The sequence below is a fragment of the Chiloscyllium punctatum genome, chromosome 49, assembly GCF_047496795.1.
Source record: "Chiloscyllium punctatum isolate Juve2018m chromosome 49, sChiPun1.3, whole genome shotgun sequence".
Classification (NCBI taxonomy): Eukaryota; Metazoa; Chordata; class Chondrichthyes; order Orectolobiformes; family Hemiscylliidae; genus Chiloscyllium; species Chiloscyllium punctatum.
Genome location: NC_092787.1, coordinates 31,313,185 through 31,329,129, shown reverse-complemented (window position 1 = coordinate 31,329,129; position 15,945 = coordinate 31,313,185). Strand labels below are relative to the sequence as shown.

The window sequence follows — 15,945 nt, the reverse complement described above, 5'->3', positions numbered from 1 at the left end:
ATTCCCTGTTGAGTTCAGAGTTACTGTTTAAAAAGACCCACAATAATGTGATTCAAACTTAACCACCTTTGGGCAATTAGAACTGGGGAATAAATGTTAACTAGTCAATGACACCCACATCCCATAAATGGATTTTAAAAAAAAGGATCCTGGGGCATTTATTCACAAATCCCTGAATGTGGCACAACAGATGACTAGAATAATTAAGAAAGCATACGGGTCACGCCTTTATCAACCATGGTGTAGATTATAAGAGCAGGAAGGTTACGCTGAAGCTGTACAGGACATTAGTTAGGCCCCAGCTGGAGCACTGTGAGCAGGTCTGGGCACCACACGACAGGAAGGATGTGACTGCAACTGGAGACGGTGCAAAGGAGGATCACCAGGATGTTGCCTGGGATGGAGCTGTCTAACTACACAGAGAGGCTGGATAGGCTCAGCTTGCTTTCTTTGGAGCTGAGAAGGTTGGGGGGGGTTGGGGGTGACCTAGCAGAGGTATGTAAAGTTATGAGGGGCATGAACAGGTTAGATCGAAAGCAGCAGTTCCCCTTAGTTGAAGCATTAATTGGGGGGGGGGGGGATAAATTTCAGGTGAAAGGCAAGAAGTTTAGAGGGAATTTTGAGAATAAAAAGAGGGTGCTGGGGAGCTGGAATGCACTGCCGAGGAGGATAATTAGTGTAAGAAACCTCAAAACTCTTAATGATGAGCACTGGAAGTGCCATAATATTCAAGGCTATGGGCCTAGTGCGGGAAAGTGGGACTCATGTAGAATTAGGATAGTTTTTGGCAGTGCGTATCTGATGGGCTGAAGGGTCTCTCCTGTACTGTATAATTCTAAAAGGAATAGCCCATTTAAAACAGATCAGGTGAAATTTTACCCGAGAGGGTCACGAGTCTTTTTCCACCAAGAACTCTCTTGGGCTGTCACAGGGTAAGTGCTGAGGGAGTGGGCACTGTCACAGGGTCAGTGCTGAGGGTGTGCCACACTGTCACAGAGTCAGGGCTGAGGGAGTGCCACACTGTCACAGGGTCAGTGTTGAGGGAGTGCCGCACTGTCACAGGGTCAGTGCTGAGGGAGTGCTGCACTGTCACAGGGTCAGTGCTGAGGGAGTGCTGCACTGTCGGAGAGTCAGTGCTGAGGGAGTGCTGCACTGTCGGAGGGTCAGTGCTGAGGGAGTGCTGCACTGTCACAGGGTCAGTGCTGAGGGAGTGCTGCACTGTCACAGGGTCAGTGCTGAGGGAGTGCTGCACTGTCACAGGGTCAGTGCTGAGGGAGTGGGCACTGTCAGAGGGTCAGCGCTGATTAAGTGCTGCACTGTCACAGGGTCATTACTGAGGGAGTGTCGCCATGTTGGAGGTTGAATGTTCTGACAGTGCAGCACTCCCTCAGCTCAGCTCAGCAACTCCCTCACCGTGGGCGGCACGGTGGCACAGTGGTTAGCACTGCTGCCTCACAGCGCCTGAGACCCGGGTTCAATTCCCGCCTCAGGCGACTGAGTGTGTGGAGTTTGCACGTTCTCCCCGTGTCTGCGTGGGTTTCCTCCGGGTGCTCCGGTTTCCTCCCACAGTCCAAAGATGTGCAGGCCAGGTGAATTGGCCATGCTAAATTGCCCATAGTGTTAGGTAAGGGGTAAATGTAGATGTAGGGGTATGGGTGGGTTACGCTTCGGCGGGGTGGTGTGGACTTGTTGGGCCGAAGGGCCTGTTTCCACACTGTAAGTAATCTAATCTAATCTAAGTAATCTAATCTAATCTACTTTGGAATCTCTGTCTTTTTCAACGCTCTGAGTTCTGGATTTGGAATTTAAATAAACTCCTGGCTGAAAGATAAATGTGCTATGTATTAGCCAAGGCTGACATCTAGAAGGACAAGCGCAGCAGATATAGGGGAACACCAGCGCGCCGAAGATCACCTTCAAGCCTCTCCCCATCCTGACTTGGAAATATATCACCGTTTCTTCGGTGTCACTCGGTCAAAACCCTGGAATTCCCTTCCTAAGGGCATTGTGGGTCAATCCATTAACTCAGGCAGGTCAAAACAGCAGCCTAGCACCACCTTCGCCAATAAATCTCAGCCTAACCACAAGCCAACATTAGGAGAATTTGTGAATATTGTGTAGAACACAGAGAGAGAGGTTCCACACAAGGTATGATCAAAGATCTGCCCAGCATAATGGACAAAATAAATATCAGCCTAAAGGTGAACTGAATGCTGCAGCAAAATACAGGAAAATGAACCTGATGTTTAAAGAAATATGGTACCCATTCAGGTTCCTGTTTAAATTTCACAAAGAAAGCAGAGAGGTTGGTGAGGAGTCTGCTGACTGGAAACAGTCCAGTGAGAGCTTTCATAATGAGATTAAAAAAGAAAGTTTAGAGAGAGGAAGAAAGGGGAAAAGCTGATAAAACCAAAGTCAAAATACTGAATCAATAACTGACCTTTAACTTTACGAATGATGGTGAGAGGGAGAAGTAGGTACCAGAAGTGGAACACAGAAACAAACTTAAATGAAGGTGATTAGTAAAAGATTGAAAGGCAACTTCAGAGGGTAGTTACTCCCACAGCGAGTGTGTGGGGTCTGTGATAGAGGTGAAGGCAGCTTCAGATGAGAGATCTGGATCATAAACTGATTTGGATCAATGTGCAGGGTGACAGGGAGATGGTGGGAATGACAATAAACCAAATTCTGTTGGAAAGCAAGTACGCACAAAATCTCCTGCACTGTAACCATCCTCTGAGGAACATAGGAGTGTGGTGGGATAGAGCACGAGAACTTCTGAAAAAGATACAACTGTATGCCTCACAGAACAAATCGCAGAGGGAGGGGTGAAGGGGAGGGGAAGAGAGTGGTGGTGGGGGGGAGGGAAGGGTGAGGGAGAGAAGGGAAGGAAGGGTAGGAGGGGTGAGAGAGAGGAGAGGACTCAAGGATGAGAGAAAGGGTGGAAAGGGTGAGGGAGAGGAGGGGAGGGAAGTGCGAGGGTGAGGGGGAGGGAAGTGCGAGGGTGAGGGGGAGGGGGGAGGTAAGTGCAAGGGTGAGGGGGAGGTAAGTGCAAGGGTGAGGGGGAGGGAAGTGCGAAGGTGAGGGGGAGGGGGGAGGGAAGTGCAAGGGTGAGGGGGAGGGAAGTGCAAGGGTGGGGGGGAGGGAAGTGCGAGGGTGAGGGAGAGGGGGGTGGGAAGGGTGAGAGTGAGGTAGAGATGGGGTGGGAAGGGCGAGGGTGAGGGAGAGGGGGAGGGAAGTGCAAGTGTGAGGGAGGGGGGAAGGAATTGTGATTGTGAGGGAGAGGGGGAGGGAAGAGCGAGGGTGAGGGAGAGATGGGGTGGGAAGGATGAGGGTGAGGGAGGGGGGAGGGAAGTGCGAGGGTGAGGGAGAGAGAGAGGGGGAGGGAAGTGCGAGAGTGAGGGACAGATGGGGAAGGAAGGGTGAGGGAGACGGGGAGGGGAGTGCAAGGGTGAGGGAGAGGGATCAGGAAGGGCGAGGGTGAGGAAGAGGTGGGTGGGAAGGGCGAGGGTGAGGGAGAGGGGGGAAGGAAGGGCGCGGGTGAGGGAGAGGGGGGTGGGAAGGGTGAGGGAGAGGGGGGTGTGAAGGGCGAGGGTGAGGGAGAGGGGTATGGGAAGTGTGAGGGTGAGGGGGAGGGAAGTGCGAGGGTGGGGGGAGGGAAGGGCGAGGGTGAGGGAGAGGGGGGAAAGAAGTGCGAGGCTGAGGGAGAGGGGGAGGGAAGGGCGAGGGAGAGGGAGGGGGGTGGGAAGGCGAGGGTGAGGGGGGAGGGAAGGGTGAGTGTGAGGGAGAGGGGGGGAAGGAAGTGCAAGGGTGAGGGAGAGGGCGGTGGGAAGAAAATGTCCGTGTTAAGTCGGTTGCTGGAAATGCAGCTGGAGAGATCCAGGAAGGGAGTCCAAGATGGTCCAGGTGAACTTGAGGTCAAGGTGGAAGGTGTTAAGATGTTGATTAATTCTTCTAATTCTGCTTGTGAGCGTTCAAATCCCTCATGTGCCAACACAAATACCAAAGATATGACTGCACCATTGAATAAATGAGCAGGTAAGAGATAAATTAGTTCAAGGCCATCAGGAGGGATGGAATGAAGCCTCACAAACAAGGGCAGCACCACGGTCTATGATTTTCCCCCTGTCCCTGCTGTACCAGACGGCTCCAACACCCCTAATCACGGTCCCTGTGGCTCCCACATCCCTCATGGCACCCACATCTATACATCCACACCACACAAATGCCAGGTTATGACCATCTTCAACAAGAGACAATCTAACCACAATGCCTTGACTATTAACATCCTTGAGGTTCTCATTCACCACATAAACACAGTGGCTACAAGACCAGGTTGGAGGCTCCCGAAACTCTATTCACCATCTCCAAGACACAAGTCAGGAGTGTGACAGAATACTCCCCACTTGCCTGGGTGGGTGCAGCTCTAACAACACTCTTGAAGCTTGACACCATCCAAGACAAAGCAGCCCTCTTGATTGGCACCACATTCACAAACATCCGCTCCCTCTGCCACTGATGCTCACTCGCAGCAGTGTGTGCTATCAACAAGACACACTGCAGAAATTCACCGAAGATCCTCACACAGCACCTTCCAAACCCATGGACACTTCCATCTGGAAGGGCAAGGGGCAGAAGATACAGGGGAACGCCACCCCCTGTAAGTTCCCCTCTGTGCCACTCACTACCCTGACTTGGAAATATCATGCCATTCCTTCAGTGTGACTGGGTTAAAACCCTGGACTTCTCTCCCTAAGGGCATTGTGGGACAACCCAGTACTTCCAGAAGGCAGCTCACCACCACCTTCTCAAGAGCAATAAACGCTGGTCCAGCTGGAGATGCCCATGCATGCCCTGTGTGTGAAAGGAAGAATATGGGGCAAACATTGATCTGAAGGGGCACCTTCCACAATAAGAACATCCTGTGAAGAGGGGCTCAAGTTAGTTGCATACATTTTGCAATAAACCTGTTCAGAGATGTTATTACACATCTCTATATCCCCATTCCTTCAGTGTCACTAGGTCAAAATCCTAGAATTCCTTCTTTAAAGGCGTTGTGGGTCAACCCACAGCACACGGACTGCAGCGATTCAAGAAAGAAGCTCACCACCACCTTCTCAAGGGGCAATTAGGGACGAGCAATAAAATATTACCTCTCACTGGCCCCTGTACTCTGCTCCTTTTGGTAACCACAAACTTTCCGACAATTTCAAATAATTTGGTTGAGGAAAATTTAAAAATCCACACCAGAGACTAACTCACACACATCTCAAGCTGACATTGAGAAGCCTGCCCGTGATGGTATGTGTTCAGTTCCTGCCTAATGCTGGTACTCACTGACATGAGGCGTTTATATTCGTCCAATCGTTGCTTGTTGGAGGCTATGAAAAGGCCACCATTTTCAATCCAGCCTGTATGTAGCCCAGTCTCCTCTTCCAGGTCTTTACTTACAACATCCCTCGTGTGCTTCAGCAGCTCAATCTCCGTGTCACTGGGTCGCAACTGCCACAGCAGACCTACAGAAATATAGAGGAGGAGGAGGAGGAGGGGGAACAGGGTGACAGTCATGTGCTCAATTCTGAACAATGCAACCCAGAAACATTAGATCCACCTTAGGAAGGCAGCAGACTGATACAGTGCAATGCTCCCAGGGTTTGGGAGTTCAATTACGTGAGAGGGTTGTAAAAATTCAATTTGTTTTCCTACAAGTGGGAAGATTTCTTTTGATGGGGGAGGGGGGTGGAGTGTCTAGATGAGAGGTTAAAGAGTGACTGAATAAAAAGTAACTAGTTCATGGACTGAGGTAAACTGTGAGCTGGGCCGTCAGGAGGCAATTTCTCAAACAAACAGGATTAGGAATCTGGAGCTCTCTTCGCCCATCCTGCACCAGCTCAAAAATGTGGCCGGGTTTGGGGGTCAACTGAAAGCATCAAAACTGGGAGTGAACAGTTTCTTTTGGGTGATGTAAGTGTAAGACAGGATAACGATACAGATCCACAAAACTAACACAAATGCTAACCAGGTGCTGAATGGCCTGGCCTCGCTGGAGCAAAGTTCTCCCTGGGACCGCCACGCCACCCTCCACCCACGGCTGTCTGTCTGTCCAATACCACCCTTACCAGCAGTGTGCCATGTGGTCCCAGAGGTCAGCCGGTCTCGTTCCAGCAGCACCACATTGGAGATGCCCATTTTTGCCAAATGGTACAAGGTGTGGCATCCCAGGCTGCCACCCCCCATGATCACCACATCGGCATGTTCTGGCAGTGGTTTAGTTGGGCTCTTTGCTGTTGATGTATCCTGTCCGAGGATCTTGCTGGAGGGCACCTTCTGTTCTGCTGTGGTGCCCCAAGGAGCTGAGACACTCAAATATCGCAGCAAGGATTTGGACAGAAATATCCGCTGATTCTTACAAAAGGTCATTATACGGAAAGTGGAGCACAGACACCTCATGGTCACCTGTGAATCCAAGAAACAAAGTTTAGATTTGTGGCTCCCAGTTCACCAACAGCTCAACTTTAAATTCGGATCCTGTGTAACAGATCATTCAAAGGTCTCGCTCTCCCTATCTCAGTCACCCCCTCCCTATCTCTGTCATCCCCTCCCCATCTCTGTCACCCCCTCCCCATCTCTGTCACCCTCTCCCTATCTCTGTCACCCTCTCCCTATCTCTGTCACCCTCTCCCTATCTCAGTCACCCCCTCCCTATCTCAGTCACCCCCTCCCCATCTCTGTCACCCCCTCCCTATCTCTGTCATCCCCTCCCTATCTCAGTCACCCCCTCCCCATCTCTGTCACCCTCTCCCCATCTCTGTCACCCCCTCCCTATCTCTGTCACCCCCTCCCCATCTCTGTCACCCCCTCCCTATCTCTGTCATCCCCTCCCTATCTCAGTCACCCCCTCCCCATCTCTGTCACCCTCTCCCCATCTCTGTCACCCCCTCCCTATCTCTGTCACCCCCTCCCCATCTCTGTCACCCCCTCCCTATCTCTGTCATCCCCTCCCTATCTCAGTCACCCCCTCCCCATCTCTGTCACCCTCTCCCTATCTCTGTCACCCCCTCCCCATCTCTGTCACCCTCTCCCTATCTCTGTCACCCTCTCCCCATCTCTGTCACCCCCTCCCTATCTCAGTCACCCCCTCCCTATCTCTGTCACCCCCTCCCCATCTCTGTCACCCCCTCCCTATCTCTGTCACCCCCTCCCTATCTCTGTCACCCTCTCCCTATCTCAGTCACCCCCTCCCTATCTCAGTCACCCCCTCCCTATCTCTGTCACCCCCTCCCTATCTCTGTCACCCCCTCCCTATCTCAGTCACCCTCTCCCCATCTCTGTCACCCCCTCCCTATCTCTGTCACCCCCTCCCTATCTCTGTCACCCCCTCCCTATCTCTGTCTTCCACTCCCCATCTCTGTCACCCCCTCCCTATCTCTGTCACCCACTCCCCATCTCTGTCACCCACTCCCCATCTGTCACCCTCTCCAGCCCCTACACCCCCTCCCTATCTCTGTAACCCCCTCCAGCCCCTACACTCCCTCCCTATCTTTGTCACCTCCTCCAGCCTCCTACACCCACTCCCTATCTCTGTCACCCACTCCAGCCCCTACACACCCTCCCTATCTCTGTCACCCCCTCCAGCCCATACATCCCTCCCTATCTCTGTCACCCCCTCCAGCCCCTACACCCCCCCCATCTCTGTCACCCCCTTCAGCCCCTACACCCACTCCCTATCTCTGTCACCCACTCCAGCCCCTACACACCCTCCCTATCTCTGTCACCCCCTCCAGCCCATACATCCCTCCCTATCTCTGTCACCCCCTCCAGCCCCTACACCCCCCCCATCTCTGTCACCCCCTTCAGCCCCTACACACCCTCCCTATCTCTGTCACCCCCTCCAGCCCATACATCCCTCCCTATCTCTGTCACCCCCTCCAGCCCCTACACCCCCCCCATCTCTGTCACCCCCTTCAGCCTCCTACACCCCCTCCCTATCACTGTCACCCCCTCCAGCGCATACACCCCCTCCCTATCTCTGTCACCCTCTCCAGCCTCCTACACCCCCTCCCTCTCTCTGCCACCCCCTCCAGCCTCCTACACCCCCTCCAGCCTCCTATACCCCTCCCTATCTGTCACCCCCTCCAGCCTCCTACACCCCCTCCCTATCTCTGTCACCCCCTCCGGCCCCCACAACCCCTCCATATCCCGGTCACCTCCCCCAACCCCACACCTCCTCTCTATCGCGGTCCCCTCCCCCACACCCACAACCCCTCTCTATCGCGGGGCACTCCCCCACCCCCACACCCCCTCTCTATGGCAGGGCACACACCCCCTACCCCCACACTCTTTCTCTATCACGGGGCACTCCCCCAGCCCCACACTCCCCTCTCTATCATGGGGCACTCCCCCAGCCCCACACCCCCTCTCTATGGCAGCGCACTCACCCACCCCCACACCCCCTCTCTATCACGGGGCACTCCCCCACCCCCACAGCCCCTCTCTATCGCAGGGCACTCCCCCACCCCCACACCCCCTCTCTATCACGGGGCACTCCCCCACCCCCACTCCCCCTCTCTATCACGGGGCACTCCCACAGCCCCACACCCCTTCTCTATCATGGGGCACTCCCCCAGCCCCACACCCCCTCTCTATCGCAGGGCACTCCCCCAGCCCCACACCCCCCTCTCTATCACGGGGCACTCCCCCACCCCACACCCCCTCTCTATCGCAGGGCACTCCCCCAGCCCCACACCCCTCTCTGTCACGGGGCACTCCCCCACCCCCACTCTATCACGGGGCACTCCCCCAGCCCCACACCCCCTCTCTATGGCAGCGCACTCCCCCACCCCCACACCCCCTCTCTGTCACAGGGCACTCCCCCACCCCCACTCTATCATGGGGCACTCCCCCAGCCCCACGCCCCCTCTCTATTGCGGGGCACTCCCCCAGCCCCACACCCCTTCTCTATCATGGGGCACTCCCCCAGCCCCACACCCCCTCTCTATCGCAGGGCACTCCCCCAGCCCCACACCCCCCTCTCTATCACGGGGCACTCCCCCACCCCACACCCCTTCTCTATCATGGGGCACTCCCCCAGTCCCACACCCCCTCTCTATCACGGTGCCCTCCCCCACCCCCACATGCCCTCTCTATCGCAGGGCTCTCCCCTACCCCACACCCCCTCTCTATCGCAGGACACTCCCCCAGTCCCACACCCCCTCTCTATCACGGGGCATTCCCCCACCCCCACATGCCCTCTCTATCGCAGGGCTCTCCCCCACCCCCACACCATCGCGGGGCACTGTACATATTGACATGAAGCATGGAGTTACCAGCCCATGAGTGATCACGTTCTCCTCCAAATACACTGGCCTGTTTCATGCACAAACAAACCCATTCCCCCTTGCCTGCAACTCTCCCGCTCCTCATACTGCTTCTCCCAGATTCCCAATATTCCATGCCGTCCTTAAACTGAGCAGGTTGATAGCAGTCATTGCAAACTGTCAGGAGTGTGCCTGTTAATCCTGGGCTGTGAGGTATGCTCCATCAAAACCTTGTGCACAAACACAGAAAGCTCGCTCACAGGGACAGCAGGTGATCAGGAAGGCGAATGGAGTCTTGACCTTTATTCTAAGGGGGTTGGAGTATAAGAGTAGGGAAGTCTTAGTGAAACTGCACAAGGTGCTGGTGAGACCACATCTGGAATACTGTGAGCAGGTTGGTCCCCTTATTTAAGGAAAGATATTTCATTGGGGGCAGTTCAGAGAAGGTTCACTAGGATGATGCCTTGTACGGAGGGATTGTCCTATGAGGAAAGGCTAAGCAGATTGGAACTCTCCTCACTGGAGTTTAGGAGAATGGGAGGAGATTCCCCTCACCCCCTTCATATTTCTAAGCTCCATCCTTTCTCAGATACAGGGCCCAAAACTACTCACAATGTTCCAAATGTGATTGACCAGAGTCTTATCCAGCCTCAGCAGTGCATCCATGCTCTTGTATTGTAGTCTTCTTGAAATGAATATGAGCATTACATTTTCCTTCTTTATTGAACCTGCATGTTAATTTTAAGAGAATCCTAAAACAGGACTCCTAAGTCCCTTTGTATTTCAGATTTACTGGACAATATATTTCTCTATAATAACCTCACATTCCCACATTTATTCCATTGGACATTTCTTTACTCACTCTCCTAACCTGTCCAAGTCCTTCTGCCACTTCCTCAACACTACCTGTCCCTTCACATATCTTTGTGTCATCTGCAAACTTAGTTCCTTTATTCAGGAAAAGCTGAAAGGATAGTAGTGAGTTTTGAGAAGATTTGTAGCTCAGGTTGAGGTTCTGGATGTAGGTTTGCTCGCTGAGCTGGAAGGTTAGTTTTCAGACGTTTCGTCACCATACTGGGTAACCAGACAGATACCTGGCAACTATAGCAAGCACTGAATGACATCACAAGGTTCTAAAAAGAGACAGTGCAAGATAGCAGACAATGACACATCCCTCCCAAGCTGTCACGTCTTCCATGCTTGCTTTGAGGAGAATTTCGGCAGAGAGATAACATCTATTCCAACGAGTCCTGATGAACCTACCACAACAGTCACTGCATTAGAGGTCAGATCAGTTTTCCTTCATGTGAATCCAAGGAAAGTGATGGGACCAGCCGGAATACCAAGCCGTGCACTCAGAGCATGAGCATATCAACTGGCAGAGGTCTTCTCAGACATCTCCAACCTCTCCCTGCAGCAGGCCACTGTCCCTGCCTGTTTCAGGAGGGCCAACCTCATCCCTGTGCCTAAGAAGGCTCACGCAGCATGTCTCAATGACTACTGCCCAATGGCCCTAACCTCAGTGGGCATGAAGTGCTTTGAAAGGCTGGTCATGGCATTAATCAACTCCAGCCTCCCCACTACTCTTGACCCACTCCAATTTGCCTATCGGACCAACAGATCCATGTCAGATGTCATATCACTTGCCCTTCACTCCTCCCTAGAACATCTTGACACCAAGAAAAGCTATGTAAGAATCCTACTCATTGACTACAGCTCAGCCTTCAACATTATTATCCCCTCGAGACTGATTATTAAATTTAGTGATCTCAGACTAAGCCCCACTCTCTGCAACTGGATCCTCAGTTTCCTGATCCACAGCCCCAATCAGTGAAGATTGGGGACAATATTTCATCCTCACTATAACACTCAACAATGGAGCCCCCACAGGGGTGTGTACTCAGCCCTGTATACTCATGACTGTGTCGTCAAATACCATTTACAATGCCATTTACAAGTTCGCTGATGACACTATTATAATCAGTCAAATCTCAGATGGCAAAAAAACGGACTACAGATGGGAGGTGGAAGACCTGGAAAAATGGTGCACTGAGAACAACCTAGCTCTCCATGGTGGCAAAACCAAGGAACTCATTATTGACTTTTGGCGGGATGTTACTCATGCCCCCAAACATTAACAGCACAGAGGTGGAGCGAGTGGAGCGTGTCAAGCCCCTGGGAATAGTTATCAACAACAAGCTTTCTTGGACTCTTTATGTGGACGTACTGGTTACAAAGGCCCAACAACCTCAGGCAGCTGAGGAAATATGGCATGACAGTCGAATACCCTTGCCAACTTTTATAGGTGCGCCATCGAGAGCATTCTGTCTGGATGTATCACTATCTGGCATGACAACTGTACCTTCAAGATCGGAGATGGTTACAGAGAGTGGTGAACTCGGCCCGGACAATCACAAAGGCCAACCTCCCATCTATAGAATCCATCTACCAGGCCCGCTGTCAAGGAAAGGCCGCCAGCATTCTCAAAGATCCATCCCACCCTGGCAATGTTTTTCTACAACCTCTACCATCGGGGAGAAGGTACAGAAGCCTGAACACATGCACCAGTTGGTTTTGAAACAGTTTCTGCCCTGCTGTTGTTAGATTACTAAATGGACTCACAAACTCCTAACATTCGCCTGTACCTGTGTTTTGGTTTTTGCTGCTGTTTACCTATTATTTACTATCTCTGCTACTTAACTCTGATCTGCCTGTATTGGTCACAAGACAAAGCTTTTCACTGTGCCTCTGGTCACGCGACAATAAATTCAATTCAATAAATATCTTCAGTGAGCCTCCGAATGAAGCACCGGTGGTATAGTCCGCTTTCTATTTTCTATTTGGGTTTCCTTGGGTTAGTGGTGTCATTTCCTGTTCCTTTTTTCAGGGGGTGGTAGATGGAGTCTAACTCAATGTGTTTGTTGATAGAGTTCCGGTTGGAATGTCATGCTTCTAGGAATTCTCGTGCATGTCTCTGTTTGGCTTGTCCTAGGATGGATGTGTTGTCCCAGTCAAAGTGGTGTCCTTCCTCATAATAGTGAGAGAGGATCATGTCGTTTTGTGGTTAGTTGGTGTTCATGTATCCTGGTGGCTAGTTTTCTGCCTGTTGGTCCAATGTAGTGTTTGTTACAGTTCTTGCATGGTGTTTTGTAAATGACATTAGTTTTGCTTGTTGTCTGTATAGGGTCTTTCAAGTTCATTAGCTGCAGTTTTAGTGTGTTGGTGGGTTTGTGGGCTACCATGATGCCAAGGGGTCTGAGTAATCTGGCAGTCATTTCCCAGATGTCTTTGATGTAGGCGAGAGTGGCTAGTGTTTCTGAATGTGTTTTGTCTGCTTGTTTGGGTTTGTTGCTGAGAAATCGGCAGACTGTGTTCATTGTAGCCACCAGGATACATGAACATCAACTAGCCACAAAATGACATGACCCACTCTCACTAGTAGCCTCACATATGGATTATGAAGGAGACCACGTCCATCCTAGGACAAGCCAAACAGAAACACGCATGAGAATTGCTAGAAGCATGGCATTCCAACCAGAACTCTATCAACAAACACATTGACTTGGATCCTATTTACCACCCACTGAGAAAAAAAGGAAAGCAGAGGAATGATATCACCATGAGAAATGACATCACTAACCCAAGGAAACCGAAACACAGAAACAGAAAGTGGGCTATACCACCAGTGCTTCATCCAGAGGCTCACTGAAGATGTTATCTAGTATAGTGATGAAACGTCTGAAAATGAACCTTGTAGCTCAGTGAGCAAACCTACATCCTGAAGGGTATTCTAGTGATGATAGGCCAGTCAGTTTCACAGGGTGGATAAGGTTTTTAAAACCACAATCAGGGAAGTATCAACCTGGCATAGTTTCAGTTAATTAATGAGATTTAATGAGGCGTGGGTTAGTAAAAGGCAGATAGTGCTGATTAATCTAATTGCTGTTTCTGATGTAGTAACAGGAAATGTTGATCAAGGAGATGTGGGTAGATGTTATCAATACGAATTTTAAGAAACTGGTTGGTAAAGTTATTGCTGACATCACCCTTGCTTCACTTGAACATCTCTTCAAATCTGTTCCATTTTGTTCTTCTCGTTGGATTCTGAGAGAGCCACTCAGCCCCTGACCTCCAACCCCCCCTTCCTAACACCGCTGTAGGTACCCCTACCAAAAGAGTACTTCAAAAAGGGAACTCACCACCGGCTGGGGTAGTTGGAGAGGGGCAATAAATGTTGCCCTTGCCAGTATTGTCCACATCCTCAAATGGTGAAACCGTGGAACTCACAACCACAGAGTGGTGATGGTGAATGGTGTAGATGTATCTAACTGGTGGCAAAATATCAGATCAGAGTGAAGCAAATAACACATGATGCTGATAGAGAAGGGACAGGATAATTAACAGGTGGGGCTGAATAACTTCCATTTGTTCTCTATGTCTTATATAAATGAACAGTAGAGCCAGTTTGACAGGCTGAACAGCCTCCTCTCATTCCTGTGAAAATAAATGCACAGAGTGTAGCAATTTAGAGTTGGCGAGCTATTGGATCTAGGGACCCTGTGGGGATTTTGATAAAGGCACAGCCACTTCAGCTCAGGAGACAAAAACAATCCTGCAGATGCTGGGATCGAAAGCAGCAGGCTGGAAAGGTACAGGAAGCATCCAGATGCTGTCCAGCTTGTAGTGTTCTTCCAGCCTCATCTACTGGACAAGAAACAAATGTAACAATATTGGAACGTTACTGTTACAAAGACAACTACAACGATACAATGTATTCAGCTGAGTCAGGGAGTGGAGCCGAGCAGTTCTTAATGCTCCTAGATACTTCAGCTACCAATTTGTGGGAAGTTAAAAATCACACAACACCAGGTTATGGTCCAACAGGTTTATTTGGAAGCACTAGCTTTCGGAGCGTCGCTCCTTCATCAGGTGGTTGTGGAGGTCACGATTATAAGACGCAGAATTTATAGCAAAAGTTTAGTGTGATGTAACTGAAATTAAAAATATCTTGTTTGTTAAGTCTCTCATCTGTTAGAATGACCATGATAGTTTCACTTCTTTCATATATAAATCGTAATTTGTGGGAATGATTTCAGGAGCAAAATGTGAGGAGCTGCAAATATAGCATCTAGCTCTAGCGGAGGAATTCCCGAAAGATGTGTCAGTAAACTTTCTCGAGTAATATATTTCCAGTCCAATCTGAAAGGTGTCAGGATATTATGTCTAAAGAGGGTGACTGCTTTGCTAAACTCTTTCACTCCATTCCCCTGGTTGCTTACCCTTTTACTCTGATTCTCATGTTTCAAATATTTAATTTAACAACTTCAGACCATATGAGCTCGGTCCTCCATTTTGGTCTTTTGCTGCCATATGTCAGTCTTGTCTTGTTGAATTTATCTGCCATGAACACAATGGAGCCATCCTGTGTTTAATTATAGCTATTACCATCGGTTTGCCCGCTTTATTCCCCAAATTCTTTCCTTTCTGCCGTCCGTCAGGAGCAGCACCGCGCTCCCTCAGAGCGGCCTCAGCACAGAATCCACTCAGATCCTCCAGGAATCACTTTGATAGATTCCAGGGAGAGCTATCCCCGTGGGAAATCTCCAGAGGACGCTTCAAGCCACCGAGAGAAACAGACTCCGATTTCACCCCGGGCCAGCGTTAGCACCGGGATTGGGATTTGGAAAATAAACATCAAATTCCCCGGGAAGTCGCCGCCGATTCCCGGGAGAAGGCGGACCAGCGCGAGCCGTTACCGGTCTGTGAGCGGGAGACGGGGACAGACCCCCCCCACCCCCAGGGACGGACACTTCCCCCCCACCCCCGGGGACGGACACTTCCCCCCCACCCCCGGGGACGGACCCCCCTCACCCCCGGGGACGGACACTTCCCCCCCACCCCCGGGGACGGACCCCCCTCACCCCCGGGGACGGACACTTTCCCCCACCCCCGGGGACGGACACTTTCCCCCACCCCCGGGGACGGACACTTCCCCCCACCCCCGGGGACGGACACTTCCCCCCACCCCCGGGGACGGACACTTCCCCCCACCCCCGGGGACAGACTCCCCCACCCCCGGGGACGGACACTTTCCCCCACCCCCGGGGACGGACACTTCCCCCCACCCCCGGGGACAGACTCCCCCCGAAGCCACTCACCGTCCGCCTCTGTCTCGGCCACAAAATGCAAACCCGTCCCCAGAGCCGAGGCCGCGTCACTGGGGGGGGCGGGGGGTGAGGGCGAGTGTGGAGCCGCCGGCGGATTGAGCCGGATCCCGGGCAGCAGATACTAAAACCTCAACCCCGAGGTGAGTGAGCACATCCTGGCCGCAGGGACATAGCTCGGTCTGCTGACAGCATGAAGTGACTGGGGTGGAGCAAGTTAACAACCGCCCAACACCGGGTTATAGTCCAACAGGTTTACCAGGCTGCAGGAGCTTTTGGAGCTCAGAAGACGCAGAATTTATAGCCAATGTTTACAGTGTGATGTAACTGAAATGATATATTGGAAAAGACCTGGATTGTTTATTAAGTCTCTCATCTTTTATGACGAACATGATCGTTTCAGTTTTTTCATATGAAAATCAAAGATTTTTTTTCAAGTTACATTCTCAAGCGAACTTTAACAA

The 15,945-nt window shown here is 51.4% G+C and overlaps 1 protein-coding gene across 4 annotated transcripts in view; it reads right to left on the bottom strand.

The window, feature by feature from the left end:
• Positions 1-15,587, bottom strand: part of sardh (sarcosine dehydrogenase) — a 115,378-nt gene extending 99,791 nt beyond the window's left edge. The window contains exons 1-4 of one of the 4 annotated variants that reach the window (XM_072566120.1): positions 15,476-15,587; positions 13,517-13,645; positions 6,120-6,456; positions 5,338-5,516 (exon numbers count right to left, since the gene is read on the bottom strand). In XM_072566120.1, the coding sequence (XP_072422221.1) occupies positions 5,338-5,516; positions 6,120-6,456; positions 13,517-13,576 (576 nt within the window). In that variant the 5' untranslated portion in view covers positions 13,577-13,645; positions 15,476-15,587. Of the gene's footprint in view, positions 1-5,337; positions 5,517-6,119; positions 6,457-13,516; positions 14,019-15,475 lie in introns of all 4 variants that reach the window. The other 3 variants (XM_072566121.1, XM_072566122.1, XM_072566123.1) reach the window with 3 other exon arrangements.
• Positions 15,588-15,945: the final 358 nt, after the last annotated feature.